Source organism: Heteronotia binoei, chromosome 5, assembly GCF_032191835.1.
Source record: "Heteronotia binoei isolate CCM8104 ecotype False Entrance Well chromosome 5, APGP_CSIRO_Hbin_v1, whole genome shotgun sequence".
Classification (NCBI taxonomy): domain Eukaryota; kingdom Metazoa; phylum Chordata; class Lepidosauria; order Squamata; family Gekkonidae; genus Heteronotia; species Heteronotia binoei.
This window is the reverse complement of record NC_083227.1, coordinates 25450870-25470233: the sequence shown is the minus strand read 5'-3', so window position 1 is coordinate 25470233 and position 19364 is coordinate 25450870. Positions and strand designations below refer to the sequence as shown.

Sequence of the window (19364 nt, the reverse complement as noted above, 5' to 3'; positions counted from 1 at the left end):
TGGGTTAGCCATAGCTCTGGCAGAGGTTGTCCTTGAAAGGGCAGCTGCTGTGGGAGCCCTCTTAGCCCCACCCACCTCACAGGGGGTCTGTTGTGGGGGAGGAAGATAAAGGAGATTGTAAACTGCTCTGAGACTCTTGAGTGGAGGGTGGAATACTTCTTCCTTTAGAACCCCAAGAAATGACCATCCCAAACATCTACAAGGCTTTTTTAAGAGCCAGGAGTCTGCATTTGTACTAACTTCTACTAACGAACGCAACCCAAAGCAACACAGAAGAGTGATCACAAGCTCCATCACACTGGATGCTAAGAAAAACACCAACCCTCAAAGAAAGTGCCCCTATTTCCCATTATATCCAAAGGACTAAAGTCCAACCAGAGACTCTCTGCAAGAGAATCTGAAGGGGGGTGGTCATTTTTGCACCACAGCAGAACCAGTGTAATGTACAGGGTACCCAGAATAATATTAGCAAAGGTTTGGGACTCTACTACTCTTAAATATATTGTCCCCAAGTAGGATGGGGATGAGAAGGTCTTGAGACCAAGAAATGAAAATTTGGGGGGAGGAAGAGCAGATTTATACCTCACCCTTCTCTCTCTCTGAATCAGAGACTCAGAGCAGTTTACAATCTCCTATATCTTCTCCTCCCCCCCCCCCCAGATACCCTGTGAGGTGGGTGAGGCTGAGAGGGCTCTCACAGCAGCTGCCCTTTCAAGGACAACTCCTGCGAGAGCTATGACTGACCCAAGGCCATTCCAGCAGCTGCAAGTGGAGGAGTGGGGAATCAAAACCAGTTCTCCCGGGGGGGCGGAGCGTCGCTGGTAGATGGCGGACGCGTTTTGAAGGAGCTCCTGATCTACCCCCTTTATGTCGGCTATTTAACAACTCCAGACTCCGTTGCTGGAAACTCTCCCAATGGGACAGCAAACAAGAAGCAAGAAGAAATCAACTTCAAAAGGTGGAAAGTCAGTAGCTGAATTTTTTAAGGTGGACAGAGTGGAAAAGGTCAGTCAACTCCCTACTAGACCGAGCGCGGTCATGGCCGCTAGCAATCCTCCCTCCCCGGGTCCGGTGTCTGAGGACGAGGAAGCGCCCCTATGTAAACGTGATCTAGATGGCTTAAAAGCTGATATACTTCGGTTTTTTACAGAATCTATCGAAACCTTCTTAAAGCCCATCCAATCTAGAGTACAAGAACTCTCTGATGAGCTGTCAGTAACTGCCAAATTGGCAGAACAGTCGGCGGAGGCTGCAATGGGGCTTAAGGAGGACGTTATATCCATGAAAAAATATGAATCATTGCTTGAAAGCAGAATTTTGACACTGGAAAATCGTTACAGAGCGGCAAACCTCAAATTTCGAGGCATAGAGGAGGGGGAGGAAACCTCAGATTTATCAGTATTTATGAATAAGTGGTTGACAAAAGCTTTAAAAATGGAGGAGGGGGCATCGATCGCGATAGCGAAGGCTCAAAGACTTGGAGCACCGGCGGCAGCGAGAAGAGGGAGACCACGAGAGATTTTAGTGAGTTTTGTGTTCCCCAAAACAAGAGATGAGATTTTACGGGAGGTGAGGCTGAATGGAGCACTCTCCTTTAAGGGCAAAAAAATCCTAGCTCTACTTGATCTACCCCCTGAAGCCTTAATGAAAAGGAGGAAGCTCAAGCTCTTTGTATCGAAACTTCACTCAGCTAACGTGCGCTTTAGATGGAGCCCTTCGTCTGACATCTTGGTTTTTAAAAACGGAGCAATATACAAGGCATGCGATATAGAGACAGGGAAAGTGCTTTTGAATGCTCTAGCCTTAAAGCTGACACCTGCAGAGGAAGAAGATTTATCAAGAGAAGACAGTACCGGTGAAACGACGTTGACTGGAATTTGACTGGTCTTAATTCTACTTCTGGAGACATCCCGCTTTGTTTTTTCGTCTCTGGCGCCACAACCGTTAGCCTCGGAAATTTGAAAGAGCCACGCTGTTAACTTTGCACGAGATCCTTTTTGAAGGCTAATTTCTTTTCTAAGCTGCAGCGCCACCCGGAAAAACTGGTGGCAGGTTTCTGCATTTCAAAGTGCTACATGATCCCTACATCTCTGGAAACCCCGCTGTTTTACAAGACTGAGTGAAGGAAAGGACTCATCTTAATAACTTGTTTGAATACCTGCTTGATTTCCCTCTTTTTATGTGTTTTTTCCTTTCCTTTCTTCCATCTAATGACGCTACGGCTGACAGAGGAACTTTTGGCGGGCTTTTGTCTTTCAAAATGTCTTAAGCTTCCGGTGTGTTTCGGAGCCTCTTTTTTTGTATATCATATTTTGTAATAGTGAGATGTCTTAATATAATTGCTTGATGGACAGGTAGCGGACTGGTTGCAGTGTGTTTGTTGAATGCTGGATATTAAATTTTTTATTTTTGTGAAATACGGAGTGGGATGACGGTGTGTTAGTTGTGAATCTGGAGAAGTGTGCTTGTATGGTTGTGATGTGCCTTGTTCTGAGACGAAAGTGAGTTGGGTGTGTGTGTTTGACTGGTGCCTGTTTGTGGGATATGGGAGAGGGTAGATGTGTAGGAGAGAATGTGTGGATTGAACGATGTTGTAGGTGAGGTCAGAGGTTTAAAGTAAAAGTATAAAAAAGTGTGCAGGTGAATGAATGTACAAATACGTCCTGTAAAATTAACTAAGGGAACATCTTGGGTGTGCTTGCACTAATGAACTGTTTTTTTATTTGCAATTAATAAGAGGGAAATTTGACTAGTATATCCTAAACAGAGACTGTTTGGATAAACGTGGCTATGTGTGGATGGGTGCTTTTTAGTTATACTTGTTTTATAAAATGCTCCTTTTAATATCTCAAACTTCTAATTTGTCTGTTCAGCACCTTTGGAAGCACCCTGAAGATCTGAATGTCTGTCTTCTCCTGGAAGAATATATTGGATGCTGTTTGTTAATGTTTGCTGTTCCTGATCTAACCTTAATGTTAAAGAAGCCTGGATATGTATTCTTTTTCTGTCGCTATAGGGGGGTGGTGAATGAGCCTTAATTCTGATAGTGTGTACTTAAACAACATTAATTATTGCTCCCCGGGTAAAGCTAAGCAGTTTCACTTTAAGGGAGTACACTGAGTACTTCTCCCTTGTTCTCCTAGTTTAGGCGGTTGGTGAAACCTTTCCCCAGAACTGGGGAAATTGTGTTTGTTTATATTATTTAAAAAAAAAAAAAACTTGGGTAGTGACCTTTCCAGTTGGTCTGCTACCCGGTTGTCCCTAAATTTAGGGATTGTTGATTTTGAGCCCAAGGAAGGGAGAGAGAGTTAATATTGACACAATCTTTATAAAGTAATATACACTTCTCTCTTTTTGAGTTGGGGGGTGGTCTAGGGTTAGTTAACGCCTTGTTGGTTATTAATCGTTTTTTAAAATTGGACACTTGGTCCCTGGTTAGTTTAGTGTTGTTATATGGCCGATCACATCAAAGTAGCCTCCTGGAATTGTAGGGGGTTTAAAAACCCTATAAAACGCAAACGTATATCTCACTATTTGGAAAAGAAAAAATTAAATATTGTCTGTTTACAGGAAACTCACATCAAGGAAAAACATGTCAACATCCTTAAATCACGGTGGTTTGTCCAATCTTATCAAGCTCCTGGTACTTCCAAGGCAAGAGGGGTAGCTATTTTAATTTCTAAACATACTCCTTTCGTCTGCTCACAAACAAAGCTAGACCCCAAGGGAAGATTTCTATTTATCAAAGGCAAATTAGACGGGGTACCTACAACAATTGCCTCAATCTACGCCCCTAACTCTGGACAGAATGAATTTCTAGAAAGTACATTCTTAGAGCTGCGAAACTTTCAAGAGGGCAATGTATTAATTGGCGGTGACCTTAATCTGGTGATAGATCCTTTTTTAGATAAATCAAACCATCATAGATCTGTCAAGGGTCAGACCCCTCCCTCTTCAGCCCTGGGCATGATTCTTAACAAATTTCAGCTAATTGACACATGGCGTAACCTACACCCTAATGTTAGAGATTATTCTTTTTTCTCCCCAGTGCATAACTCCTATTCGAGAATTGATTTTATACTTGTCTCACAGTCAATAATCAACTGTATTACAAATGCTGATTTTGACATTAGAAATATTTCGGACCATTCACTGGTTGAATGTGAACTATTAGCCCAGGATTCTGATGGAAAGGGACCTAATTGGTCTCTGAATAAGCTACTATTGTCCAGTGAAGAGATTCGTCTGAAGATAGAAAAGCAAATTCAGACGTATTTTGATCTTAACACCAATTGTGGGGTTCCTCAAACGATTGTATGGGACGCTTTTAAAGCGGTTATGAGAGGCAATCTCATATCCATAGCCTCGGCTTGTAACAAAGCTCGTAGAAAAACCACTACAGATTTAAACTTACGCATTGCAGAGCTTCAAAATAGACACCAAAAATTTGGGGGGAAGAAAACTTTAAGAAAATTAGACCAAGCTAGAAAGCAGTTAGAACTTCTGGAGTCTTCCTCTATACAGAAGTCATCTATGTATCTTAAGCAAAGGTATTTAACAAAAACGTCCAAATCAATCAGATAACTGAAATTCCGTATTGCTCAAAAAAAATCTTTAACCTCTGTTCATGCTATACGTGACGCAAAGGGAGTCCTTCACTCCTCCTCGAAGGAAATTTCGAGAGTCTTTTTTGAGTACTATACAAAGCTCTATGAATCTGGAAAACCCAATTGTCAGAACATTGATAATTATTTAAGATCTATTAATTTCAACTCCATCCTCTCAACCGAACATGCAGAATTCTTAGATAGACCGTTTAATCTGACTGAGTTAACTGCGGTTCTTTCAAAAATTAAAAACAATAAAGCTACCGGCAGGGATGGTTTCCCATCGGAATTTTATAAATTATTTAAATCTTCGTTACTAAACCCCTTACTAGAGACTTGTAACACAGTCTTGAGGGACGGTCAGCTACCCTCCAGTTGGTTGGAGTCTCGAACAATTCTCATCCCCAAACAAGGCAAAGACAAGCTTAATCCGGCATCTTATCGCCCCATTTCTGTGTTAAACCACGATTTTAAAAATTTTTCAACTCTGTTAGCGGAACAGTTAAAAAAAAATATTACACATTATATTCATCCTGACCAAGCTGGCTTCATGCCTGGCCGTTCCATCACGGACAATATTCGCAAATCCTTAAATTTGATTCATCTGGCAAAGTTGTCCCCGTCCCCCTCTTTGATCCTCTCGCTAGACGCCGAGAAGGCGTTTGATAGGGTGGAGGTTAATTATTTAAAGACGTTACTGCAATTTATGAACTTTGGCCCAGGCTTCTGCAAGGCTATATCCGCAATGTACAGTGCCCCATCGACCCAGATACTCACTAACTCCTTTAGATCCGAGGAATTATACTTATTTAGAGGTACCAGACAGGGCTGTCCCCTGTCCCCGTTATTGTTTGCTCTCTCTGTAGAGCCTTTTGCTTTCCTTACTAGAACCTCCCCAGAAATTACGGGCATTCGAATTGATGAGTCTGAATACAAAATAAGCCTTTTTGCTGATGATATGGTTTTTTATCTAACTAACCCTCTCACATCTTTAAGGCATCTGAAATCCAATTTGGACGAATTTGGCAAACACTCTGGGTTCTCTATAAACCTCGCTAAATCAGAAATCTACCCTATCAACATCTCTGCAAGTCTTCAGACATTGATAAAATCTTCCCAACCTTTCAAATGGGTAACTAAAACGTGGAGGCACCTTGGGATCCAAATCCCATTAAAGTTAGAAGAACTATTTCAAGCCAATTATGGTCCTCTCTCCAGCTCTATGACCGCTACTTTAAGGGAATGGTCTAAATTAAACTTTTCCTTACTAGAAAGAATTGATCTCCTTAAATCTTTTCTTCTTCCGCGTTTGTTGTTTTTATTTCAAAATTTACCAATTCCGATCCCCAAAAAGGAGCTCTCCAAATGGCAGTCGCAGTGGTCGTCCTTTCTTTGGAGCAACCGTAAACCTAGAATAGCCCTTTCGCTATTGGCTAAACCATATAACATGGGAGGTTTGGCAGCTCCATTAGTGGATAAGTACTTCTTAGCAGCGCAACTGAGAGTTATTGTTTTATATGCGTCTCCACACTCTAACCCTGCGTGGGTCCAAATTGAAAAGGCGAACTTACCTAGTCTACTTTTACACGAATTCATTTGGTACCCGAGAGCAGACAGAAAGGAGTATGTAATTTCAAACCCATTTCTAAAGTTCACCCTACAACTTTGGGACCAATGGAGGAATGTTATCTCACCAGCATCATCTCCAATTATGGCATTTCTTGGCCAACCTTGGTTTCCCCCAGGTAAAGACAAATCTCTATTTAGAGCCTGGAGGGAAAACAACATTTTTAAATTAACTGATATTTCTATTGGTGGAAAATTGTGTTCTCACTCCCAACTGGAAAATAAGTTTAAGACCTCTATTCCGTGGTTTCAGTACCTACAGGTACATCATGCGTTGCATCAAGTAATTCCCATCGTGATGCATAACAGACCACTAAACCCGGTTGAGAAGTTAATCAATAAAGGTAACACCTCCATAAAAGGAGTTATTTCTATGATGTATACCCTCCTAAACCTAAAAACATGGAAATGCCCATCTAATCATCAAAATAATTGGCAAAAAGACTGTTCAATTTCAATTAATGACGACCAATGGAATCAGCTTTGGCAATCTCCTTTATTTAAATCCAAATCACTTTATTTTCGACTTCAAAATTACAAGATTTTTGCAAGATGGTATGCAACTCCTCTTAGACTCTTTAGAGGTAGGGCGAAGGCTGACCCTTTATGTTGGAAGGGTTGTGGGCTACCGGGTTCATTTATCCACTGTTGGTGGGAATGTCCAAAGATAAATAAATTCTGGAGATCTATCTTGGAAATAATATCAAAAATAGTAGGGGTTAGCATTCCATGTACTCCCGCAGTGGTTCTGTTAAACCTATGGCCTAATCTGGAGCTTTCAACATTAAAAAAGGAACTAGCTGCACTACTTTTGCTTGCTGGTAAAATCACGATTGCTACCTATTGGAAACAACCTAATAGCCCTCCACTCCAGAATTGGTGCAATAAAGTGTGGGATGTCCTGCTTCAGGATAAACTGACTACTACTATTACTTTGCTAGACACTGTTAAGGCGGGAGACTGGTTTTTGCAAAAGTGGTTTAGCTTCCTTGAGCACGTGAATGGATCTGACACTATATTTGGGAAACTGCCGGCAAAATATATGAATTTTATGATCTACTAATATTTGAATGGATGTAACCCAGTAATCTCTGACTCTGACTTATTTATACAATTTGATGAGTTTTTCTGTAAACTCTAACTAGTAATATCTGATGTGACGGTATTTGCAAGGTTATGTATTGGTTCCCCTTGTTGGGGAATGTTGGGGGTGAAGTGGGGGGTGGGCTCCCTCTGGGAATCCTACCCCCCCAGGGAAAGTGCATGCGCAATACATAGCCTCTCCTCTCCCGGTGTAGTGAACGCCGCGTGGTCACTGTCTGGCTATGCCTGGCAGATGGTCACTGCAATGGCCTCTCCTGCATTACTGCATCCATAGCAACACCTTCTCGCTGGTCACCCCCGTTTTTCACAGAGTTTGCTACGTCATGGTGCGACCGAATGTCCGGCGGTATAACCGGATGGGCAGGCTGGGCCCACCAACCTCGCCAGCCTAAGAGAAGGAAAACTCTAACATCAAACCTGGGCAGATAGAGCTCGTTAATGTAACACCTACCACCTGGAGGACTCGCTGCCGGCGTCCCGGCTTACTGGGCCATGGCAGATGACCCCCAGGTGAAAGGGTGGAGCCAGTACCGCGCACACTGCGCTTCACCTAAAAAATTCCTCTGCGCAGGCCTGAAGGGCATATCCCCACACACAACCCACAACGCATCAAGTCCTGCAGCGATGGGCAAGGGGCGAAACGGCAGGTGGAAGGTGCCACTGGAAGCCGCAGTCCCGATCCTGCATGTAGGCGGTTCAGGATATTGGTCGCCTGATGCTAACCCGGAGACGAAAGCATTTTTCGGCAGCACCCTGAACGACCAAGCAGCCTTATCTAGGGACAGCACTGCTTGCTCCACACGGAGAGGGGCCTAGAAAAGGTGGCCTAAACAAAGCTCGTCTCCCCCACCCCAGTTGGCTAGCCGCGGTCAACGGGCATCCTTACTTGCGGTCGAAAAATAACAACAAAGAAAAGGCATGCACCTGCCTCACAAAGTGTGCAAAGACTAAAGCTTGCGTGTTGGAACATCAGAACCATGCTTGACACAGTAGGCAGTGGTCTCCCTGAACGACGCTCTGCTCTAGTTGCCCACGAACTTCTCAGGTTGAATATCGACATAGCAGCTCTCAGTGAGGTCCGTTTCCCTGAGGAAGGTAGTCTTCAAGAACACGGTGCTGGCTATACCCTCTACTGGTCGGGTAAGTCAAAGGCTGAGAGCCGCCTTTCTGGCGTTGGCTTCATGGTTAGGAACTCCATTGCCTCCAAACTCGAAAACCTGCCAACAGGTCACTCAGATCGCATCATGTCCATGAGCCTCCCACTTCAAAACAAGCAGCATGCAACACTCTTCAGTGTGTATGGCCCAACCCTTCAAGCAGATCCTGCAGAAAAGAACAAGTTCTATGCTGATCTACGCAACCTCGTACGGAAGACCCCTACAGAGGACAAGGTGATCATCCTTGGCGACTTCAATGCCAGAGTAGGTAAAGACTCGGAAGCCTGGAAAGGAGTACTTGGCAAACACGGCATTGGCAACTGCAATGACAACGGGCGCCTCCTGCTAGAATTCTGCATGGAGCACCAGCTCACCATCACCAACACTATCTTCCAGCAGAAGAACAGTCTGAAGACAACCTGGATGCACCCACGGTCCAAGCATTGACACCTTATCGACTACATTCTGGTGCGCCAGAGAGATATTCGAGATGTCTTACACACCCGAGTAATGCCCAGCGCAGAATGTCATACGGATCATCGTCTTGTACGCTGCAATCTCCGTCTTCACTTTAAACCCACACCCAGGAGAGGAGGTATCCCTCGGAGGAAGTTTCAGGTTGGCAGCCTCCAGTCAGCCGAAGTTAAAGCTGCCTTCCAGGCAAAACTCCAGTCAAGAATTGAGGACCCCAGTTGCCCCACAGACCCTTCTCCAGAAGCACTCTGGGAACACCTAAAAACTACCGTCCTGCAGATCTCTGAAGAAGTCCTCGGGTTCTCCACAAGGAAGAACAAGGACTGGTTTGATGAGAACAATCAAGAGATCCAAGAATTACTGGCAAAAAAGAGATCTGCCTACCAAGCACATCTTGCTCAGCCCTCCTGTCCTGGGAAAAAAGCAACCTTTCGCGCTGCATGTAGCAACCTCCAGCGCAAGCTTCGAGACATTCAGAACGAGTGGTGGACCAAGCTTGCAGAGAGAACCCAGCTGTGTGCAGACACTGGTGATTTAAGAGGGTTCTACGAAGCCCTGAAGGCAGTATATGGTCCATCATATCAGGCTCAGAGTCCCTTGCATAGTGCAGACGGCCAAGTGCTCCTCACAGACAAGGCATCCATACTGAACCGGTGGTCGGAGTATTTTCAGGTTCTCTTCAGTGCCAACCGCGTAGTTCAAGATTCAGCAATCCACCTCACCCCACTTCAACCGGTGAAAACAGAGTTGGATGAGATCCCCACCCTAAAAGAGACTGTTAAAGCCATCAAGCAACTGAAAAGTGGCAAGGCAGCGGGAGTTGATGGAATTCCACCAGAGATCTGGAAGCATGGGGGCACAGTACTACATAGCTCACTTCACAAAGTACTTGTCACCTGCTGGGAACAAGGCAAATTACCACAGGACTTTCGCGATGCAATCATCATCACCCTATACAAGAACAAAGGGGAAAAGTCAGACTGCTCCAACTACCGGGGGATAACCCTGCTCTCCATCGCAGGCAAAATCCTTGCCAGAATACTCCTGAACAGACTGGTGCCCACCATTGCAGAAGAACTCCTCCCAGAGAGCCAGTGCGGCTTCAGAGCTAACAGGAGCACCACCGACATGGTATTTGTTCTCAGGCAGCTCCAAGAGAAATGCAGGGAACAGAACAAGGCTCTGTATGTGACTTTTGTCGACCTTACCAAAGCTTTCGATACCGTTAGCAGGAAAGGCCTGTGGCAAATCTTGGAACGTTTAGGATGTCCCCCAAGGTTCCTCAGCATGATCATCCAGCTACACGAAGACCAGCGAGGCCAAGTCAGACACTGCAACGACCTCTCGGAGCCCTTCCCAATAGGCACAGGTGTAAAGCAAGGCTGCGTTCTCGCGCCAACTCTCTTTACGATCTTCTTTAGCATGATGCTTCAAAGAGCCGCAGTAGATCTAGATGATGACGATGGTGTATACATCCGCTATCACACCGATGGCAGCCTGTTCAACCTGAGGCGACTAAAGGCACACTCCAAGACAATGGAAAAACTCATCCGAGAGCTACTATTTGCTGATGATGCTGCACTCGTCTCCCACTCGGCATCAGCTCTGCAGCATATGACGTCCTGCTTTGCAGAGGCTGCCAAGCTATTTGGCCTAGAAGTTAGTCTGAAGAAGACAGAAGTTCTCCACCAGCCTGCACCCCAGGAAGATTATCACCCTCCCTGCATCACTGTGGGTGAATCAGTTCTGAAGACCGTCCAGCAGTTCAGCTACCTGGGGTGCATCATCTCCTCAGATGCCAAGATCGACAAGGAGATTGACAACAGGCTGGCAAAGGCAAACCGTGCCTTTGGCCGACTGCACAAAAGAGTGTGGAGCAACAAGCATCTGAAAAAAGGCACAAAGATCAATGTTTACAAAGCGGTTGTGATGACAACCCTCATCTACGGCTCCGAATCGTGGGTTTTATACCGTCATCACCTGCGACTCCTTGAGCGCTTTCATCAGCGCTGCCTTCGCACCATCCTCAACATCCACTGGAGTGACTTTGTGACCAACACTGAAGTCCTCAAGAGGGCGGAGGTTACCAGCATCGAGGCACTGCTGTTGAAGACGCAGCTGCGCTGGGCAGGGCATATTTCTAGGATGGAAAACCACCGCCTTCCCAAGATTGCCCTGTATGGCGAACTCTCCACCGGCCATCGAAATAGAGGGGCACCAAAGAAGAGGTACAAGGACTCCTTGAAGAAATCCCTTAGCACCTGTCACATCAACCATCACCAGTGGTCTGACCTAGGCTCAGATCGCAAAGCATGGAGGCACACCATCCACCAGGCTGTCTCTTCCTTTGAGAACGCACGCATAGCTGGTCTTGAGGACAAAAGGAGATTGAGGAAGAATCGCACTGCTACAGCACCAACCCCAAATCAGACTTTTCCCTGCAGCCGCTGTGGCCGGACCTGCCTGTCCCACATTGGTCTTGTCAGCCACCAGCGAGCCTGCAGCAAACGTGGGCTATTGCACCCTTCTTAAATCTTCGTTCGTGAAGCCAAGCCGAGAGAGAGAGTATTGGTTCCCCTTGTTGGGGAATGTTATTTATTCAAATTTATTTAAATGTTTCAATAAAATTTAAATTAAAAAAAAAAAAAAACCAGTTCTCCCAGATAAGAGTCCGCACACTAAACCACTACACTAAACTGGCTCTCAAAATATGTACAGGGAGACAGAAACAAATGAGAAACGTGGGAAAATGAGAGATAAATCGGGGAGGGGAGGTTTATCTTGCTGCAAGCTACTGCTTTGAAAGTTCCTCATCTGGTTCAGCTGGGTGCAATTAAAGGGGGAGAGAAAGGCTAGACTACTGAAATAACAACATGCCAGCTGGCAACTACTGTAGCAGCTATCAGATTCAGCATGACCTGTTAAGGAAGTCTGCTTGAGCCTTGGAGAAAATGGAAGCTTAGCTGATCCTAGAGCAGGGGTGTCAAACTCATTTGTTACAAGGGCCGGATCTGACATAAATGAGACCTTGTTGGGCTGGACCATGTGTGTCAGGTAGCAGAGAGAGAAACCTTATAAAGACAAACAGTAACACAAAAGATCCTCCCCGCGCCCCCCCCCCCCCAAAACCCCCTTTTAAGTAAAACATGCTTAAAGATTAGCACTCTTGCAATATTTTATTTAGCAGTCTCTGATAACTGAAGGAAGCAAGAGAGGGAGAAAGAAGCAGACTTGCTTGCAGGCCTGATAAGAGCTCTCCTGATTCGGCCCCCGGGCTGCATGTTTGATACTCCTGCCCTAGAGCTTTTTACTATGCTCAGAGTTCCTTGCACCCTTACTGGTTGCAGCCAAACCGCACCCACCCGCCCCGGTACACCACTGCATTCAAGACTGAGGCAGGCAACTGTGTTTGTCTGAAGCAACAGAATAAAGTTTGAGTCCAGTGGCAACTTCAAGGCCAACAAATCTTATTTAGTCAATTGTTTTCAGTTAGTTTTGGCTTCTTCATATATTGGCAGGTGTTTGTGTTCCAGCTCAGTCTTGTGCATTCTTTATTTTGTAATCCACAAAAATATATTTGCAATCCAGTTTCAAACAATATTTATAGACATTATTATAATTCAGTTTCATGTACTATCTACCATCCAATATATTTAGAAACCACCAAGATGTGTTGGATGAAAGGAGGGGAGGAGCCTGTCTTCTTTATTTGAAAAAAATATAGCTTCCAATTCTCAAACAAAAGAAGATGAGAGTTAACAAAGGCCAGAACAGATGAGCCGTTTGGCAGTCTGTCTTGCCATTTTCCTTCCATGTCTAAGTTCTTTTTCTCCAAAGTTGGTAATTAGCAATTCATCAGTGAGTGTAAACATGAAAATGGCTGCTTATCTGAGTCTATTTTGGAGTCCAAATAAGCTACAAATCAGCACGTAGTTCTTTATATAGCACAAAATACATTATTATAAGTTCCGAAAGGCTTAAGTGACTATATTATGACTTTGCCAATTAGCTGATAGCAAAAAATTTATATAGCAAAGGGATGTGTTCTTAAGAGAGACCAAAGAAGAGAGAGAGCTAACATTCAGGTTTTTCTATGCTTCTATCAGAAATGTAAAAGAAGACACAGTTGTTTCTATCTAACGTTTTTAAAGTTTAAAACTGTCTTTGCAAGTAGAGCTCTGTTGACAATATAAAAGAGGATATCAGGAAAATGTATGCAGCATTTTGCTGACTGTTCTCGCAGCCGCCTTAATGTTTGTCCGTATTAATGTTGTGGAAACTATGTCTTTTTACCTTTATTTTACAGCAACTCCCCAACTCTAAGCAATCAAAAGACTTACCAGTACTTCTCACAACAAATGTTGTTCCTAGCAGCTAAATTCATGAGACTAAAACTGCTCACAGTGTTCCTTAAAGTAGGGGTCAAGCAGCACCTTTAAGACCAACCAAGTTTTATTCAGAATGCAAGCTTTCATATGCATGCATACTTCTTCAGACGAGGGGTACAAGTGAGCAGAACCACATATAGCTGGTGAGTAGCGTTAAGACTGGATAGTGATATAAGGTTGGGATCTAATGTTAAAACAGTGTAATAAACAAACTGAAAGACCATTTGGTCTGGATAGCATTTGCATGGGAAACCAAAGGTAATAAAAGTTGTCTGTTAATTGCTCTTGGTACAAGTCCGGTTAAAACAAAAGGACACGTATCTTCTAGTGATGTTCTTGTCCACCTAATTTACTTTTTAACATGTACATTATATATACATTATAAAAATCATTCTATTTTGCCATTAGAAAAAAGAATATATTAAAATATAGTGAAAATGGGTTAAATATATAAACAGCCAATACCCCTTATTTGAGTATGTCAATACAAAAAACATTATTCTGATACAGCATTCTGTGGATATACAGCTATACTCAGTGAGAATGGGTTTAGAATACGTCAGGAGAAAAAAAAAACCAATATCCCTGTTCAGTCCTGGGAAGGTGTTTGTTCCAAGTTTCATAATAATTTGTAATTCAGCAATTTCTCTCTTCATTCTGTTGATGTTCCTTTGCAGTAAAACAGCTACTTCCTTAAACATATGATAGCTTTTATTTCTACATGTACCCCAAAAAGTGGAGGAGAAAAACAATTTCCAGTTCTCAGGTCATACACTTATAAACTTATACTTATAAACTATACCTTCTATTACCTTTAAAATCTAAGTCCTCTAAACATTGGAAATTCTAAGTCCCCAAAACATTACCCAAGCTTAAGTTATCTTAAAAGAATTTCTAAGAGATCTCTACAGAGAAAATTTGGCTGCTGGCACCCCAGAGAGCAATTCAGCTTTCTGACAAGGCAGAGATGAATGGCATGAAATCCAGTCCTTATATGCTATTATAATGTGTGAACCAGTTACTAGCTGTCTTGACATATCAACTCAACAACTTGAGGACAGAAGCACTGAAGTGTTGGATAATGTCCAGTACCCTTTGATGCCATCTGGACTAACTGATATGTCCAGAGAGAAAAACTCAACAAACTAATTCACAAGGTCTATTTCACTGTAAACACTCTTCATGCCAATAATGCTCTTTTCTATCCCGTTCCCATCTAAATGGCCTTATTCTACCTTTAATGTCCTAACTTACACTCCCTGTAAGAGTTAGTGTTTGGCTCATAGCCCAGAAAAGTCAGGTTCTTTGCACGGTCACCCCCTTTTCTACGCAGTTTTAACGGCGCATTCACCCAGGCTTGCTTTTGTTCCAAAAACCTTTAGAAATCTTAAATTTGGCAACTTCCCAAACAAAGCCTGTTACAAATGGGATGTCATTCGTTGCTTTAGTCCAAAGCCTGTTACAAAGAAACGCTGCTGATTGTATTGCCTCTGCCCCAAAAGAAAATGGGAGAGCTGCGTCTTCAATCATAGCATAAACCATGTTCTGGAGCACCGCCCCTTTTCTCTCCGCCACCCCGTTTTCAGAAGGAGTTGCAGGATTTGACATCTTATGTACAATACCATGATTTTTTAACCATGCTTCAAAGCTTTTGGAGGTGAACTCTCCTCCTCTGTCAGACTGCAATGCTTTAATTTGCAGACCAAGTTGCTTCTCTATGGTTTTAGCCCATTGGGCGAAACACTGAAAAGCATCAGCCTTGTGCTTCATATTGAAAACCCAGCAATATCTAGAATAGTCATCTGTTACAATTAAAGCGAAACAGTTACCAGAATGGCTCCTTTTAAAAGGCCCGATTATATCTAGGTGCAATAATTCAAGAGCTTGTTTTGAGACTCTCAAGCTCTGTTTGGCCACCGTGCAAGCTTTGCTTTTAACCTTTTTGCATACCTGGCAATCAAGAAATTTCTTACAAGATTTGACTTTCAAGTCTGGTAGTAGGGACAAAGTTTTGTTCAACGCATGGAACCCACAATGCCCTAATCTGCGGTGTAAAAGATGCAAACACTGATCATGATCAGGCACATTTGACACATGACCACCCCCCACAGATTCACTTCCTAACACATACATTTTGTCAACTCTGTTACCAGTGGAAAGTACCTTGTTTCCTTTTAACACCTTGCATTTTCTGCATGTAAACAGCACATCAAACCCCTGATCGTCCAGTGAACTAACGCTTAACAGATTAGATTTCACTGACGGGACACAAAGCACATTCTTTAGCTGACACCCGAGAGCTGGAAAGTCAACAGTGCCCTCGCATTGAACTGCAGCCATAGAACTGTCAGCAAGTCTTACGTGCGAAAGATTAGAGGCTTGGAAGTTTAGCAGCAAGACTCTCGAATTACAGACGTGGCTAGTGGCTCCAGAGTCGAGTAACCATGGAGATTCTGCACAGGCTGCAGAGGACACCAATTGAGCCTGCTCTTCGTAACTCTTCCTGTGCTGGCCGTCTCTTCTCCCCTGCTTTCTCTGCCGACTTGTCTCCGTGCAGAAGCGTTGCAGATGGGACGTTGAACCACAGCGATAGCACCTCCTCACCGATAGAGCCCTTGGCTCAGCCTCTGCTTTCGGTTGCTTAGCAGCCGCCGCTCGAGCAGTCACTCCCCCGGACAGACGCTCCTTGGCAGACGTGCCTGGACATGAAACAGCCTCCGTTCTCGCCTGGAAGTCATACAAGTGCGCGCAGACGTATTCCATTGTCAGCACAGCTGTATCCACGGTTTCCAGAGCTGTAATACGTGGGGAAAAGTCTGCAGGGAGCGATGATAGCAGGATAAACACCCTGTCATCCTCAGCCAACTTGCCTCAAGTCTCCAGCTCCACAAAGCAGTCAGTTAGCTCTTTAATGTGTTTCCGCACACATCCCCCGGCAGGCATGAGGGTGCGATACATTTTGCGTGTCAGAGCTATTAACAAGCCTGCAGTGGTCTGCACATATACGCCTCTTAGAGCATCCCACACATCCTTCGCAGAGGTCTTGCCCCAGACATATATCAACTGGTCGTCCCCGACACTCAGAACAATATTGGCCAGAGCCTTCTCTGCCTGGACAGTCTCGTTAGCCGTCAACACGGCGGGGGGGTTACTCACATATGCCCACAGCCCCTCTCGCTTCAGGAAGACTCCACACAGCATAATTTGTGGCTGTGAGTTTATCCACCAGCACGGCAAGTTGTTGAGCCATATCTCCGGCCTCAAAGGACAGCTGGCTGTCGTCCTCCCCCTCGTCACTCTCCGACAAAGATAACTGGAACTCTGCAGCACTATCCTCCTCGGCTTTCACCTCCGGCTCCAACTCGGCATCCCAAACAGACCTCAGGCTGTCCCTGCGCAGCAGAACCGGTCTGGTCCCATTACCCTGTCAGTAGAGCATGTGCAGAGTGCAGGGAACAGCAAAGAATCACCGTGGACGTCGCGAGTAAAATATGAGCCACAAACCAACACCTTGTGTTAAATAGTGTATTATACAACTATATACAAGGTATTTACAGAGGAGGTGCAGTAGAGCAGATATACAGCTCTGTAGGACAAAGTGCTTCGCCAGTCAGTCGTTGAAGTGAGGGAAAAAGTTCATCTGGCACTAGTCAGCATATATACATTGGGCAGCCAATCACATCAGTCCATGAAATATGCTGACTCACAGCAGGTGCTTTCCAGGCACAGTCCAGCTCCAACCTGTTTTCTGCCAAGGTTGCATCAGCCTGACCTGTCAAGAGCTGTCAGAGTAGATCTACAGATCTAGCCATGCTTTGCTCTATGGACTCTATACCAACAGTCCAAGTCCTGTTCTGAGAAATCCTCACCTTTCCTGCAGACGTGCAAGAGTCCCATTCTCCCCCCATCCGGGAGAAAGGAGAAAGGAGAGAGGCGCTCCGAGGTCCCATCTCCCCAAAATTTCTTTCTCTAGCTTACTGAAAATTCACCCACCCCCTTCAACGCTTGGGAAAGGCAGTGTTGAGCTCTCTCGTGCTCGCAACGCCTGTTGGGAAATGTAGTCCCCAGCAACAAGCAGACTAACATGGAAGGGCAGAAGTGTGGGGAAAGAGGTTTCCTCGCTCTGCAGTGACTGTGTGTGTGTGTGATCGCTGATAGCGTTGCCAAATTCCAGGTGGCGACCAGGAGATCCAGCCGTGAAAAATACCTACAAAATCACAACAATTTTTGTAACAACCTGTAGTGTACAATATTTCCTATACAATGCCTATAAACTCCTGATAGACGTTGATAATATTTCCAACTATTGAAAATGCGCAGAAGTCTTTATCCACTTTCACATTTAAGAGAAGACTCATTCCTAATTAGTCTCCAAGGAATGTGCATGTGCAGGTGTTAGTCTTTATAACATCACATTCCAATTTCCTCTATGGTCTTGCTCCAGTCTTTCCATAGTCCATTAAGAGTATGAACTCCAGTACAGCTAGGGTTGCCAAGTCCAATTCAAGAAATATCTGGGGAATTTGAGGGTGGGGCCAGGAGACTTTGGGGGTGGAGCCAGGAGCAAGGTTGTGACAAGCATAATTGAATTCCAAAGTGAGTTCTGGCCATCACATTTAAAGGGATGACTGGGGAAGGCAATGGCAAGGAAAGGAAAGGTCCCCTGTGCAAGCACCAGTCGTTTCCGACTCTGGGGTGATGTTGCTTTTACATTTTCACGGCAGACTTTTCACAGGGTGGTTTCCCATTGCCTTCCCCAGTCATCTACACTTTCCCCCCAATGGGAAACCACCCTGTAAAAAGTCTGCCGTGAAAATGTTGTGAAAGCAATGTCACCCCAGAGTCGGAAACGACTGGTGCCTGCAAAGGGGACTATCTTTTACCTTTTTACACCTTTTAAATGCCTTCCCACCATTGGAAATAATGAAGGATAGGGACACCTTCTTTTGGGGCTCATGGAATTGGCACCTCTGGTCCAATCCTTCTGAAACTTGGGAGGGCATTTTGAGGAGAGGCATTGGATGCTATGCTGAAAATTTGGTGCATCTACTTCAAAATATAGACCCCTCCCCACATACCCATGGACCACTTCTCCATTATACCATATGGGAATCTGTCTCCATAGGGAATCATAGAGTGCCCAGCAGACATTTCCCTCCCCCCCCCCCGGCGTTTTCTGATGATCCTGAAGCGGGGGGAGGGCCTCCAAACTGGGGGATCCCCTGCCCCCACCTGGGGATTGGTATATAGGAGAACACTCTGTGAGAGCTTTAACTAATATATATTAAAAACAATATTTTAGCAATATTTTAAATTGCAATATTTCCACATTAATTTGAAATTATTTCACAGTCCATTTTACAATTTACAATGTTTTTCTTCGTTTGTAGGACTTCCTAAAGTCTAATTCACCAATGCAGGTGTGATTGTAGTTCCCAAATTGGCGTGGCTGCAACTGGACTGCTGCTTCTGTCCACTTTCGGAGAATCCTTCTTCAGGCAGCTCACCAAGGGACACACTTTCAATTTGGCTCTGCTCTGCTTATCTCCAGGGATCAAGCATGGCTCCACATTTCTCTTTGTCCTTAGCTTCAGCTAATTCCCTGGAGCAATTGATGTTAAAACAGAGCTCCTTAGCAGTGCTGGCTAGATAGAGAAGGGATCAGAAACGTAAGTTATATATACATTTTCTTTCTATATCTTTCTAATTTTGTTAATACTGAGCTATTTTTCCTGAACTACAATGCATAATGGCAGGGGTGGAATTCTAGCAGGAGCTCCTTTGCATATTAGGCCACACACCCCTGATGCAGCCAATCCTCCAAGAGCTTACCAAAAAGAGCCTTGGAGGATTGGCTACATCAGGGGGTGTGGCCTAATATGTAAAGGCGCTCCTGCTAGAATTCCACCCCTGCATAATAGTATGCAGAAAAGTACACCAGAAGCTGGGATGTTCCACACACAGGTCACTGGAGCACTCCTTACCAGAAAGAAGAGAGCTCAGGCTAT

General features: G+C 44.5%; 2 protein-coding genes across 2 annotated transcripts in view; both read right to left on the bottom strand.

Annotated features, from left to right (window-relative positions):
- The window catches only part of LOC132571866 (zinc finger protein 420-like), a 452634-nt gene that overhangs the window by 152238 nt on the left and 281032 nt on the right, over window positions 1-19364 (bottom strand). The window lies entirely within an intron of this gene.
- LOC132570961 (zinc finger protein 208-like) overlaps window positions 1-19364 on the bottom strand; it is a 39368-nt gene that overhangs the window by 17991 nt on the left and 2013 nt on the right. Inside the window, exons 2-3 of the mRNA XM_060237596.1 lie at window positions 16513-16780; window positions 15520-16151 (exon numbers count right to left, since the gene is read on the bottom strand). Of these exons, the coding sequence (XP_060093579.1) occupies window positions 15520-16151; window positions 16513-16780 (900 nt within the window). The remainder of the gene's footprint in view (window positions 1-15519; window positions 16152-16512; window positions 16781-19364) is intronic.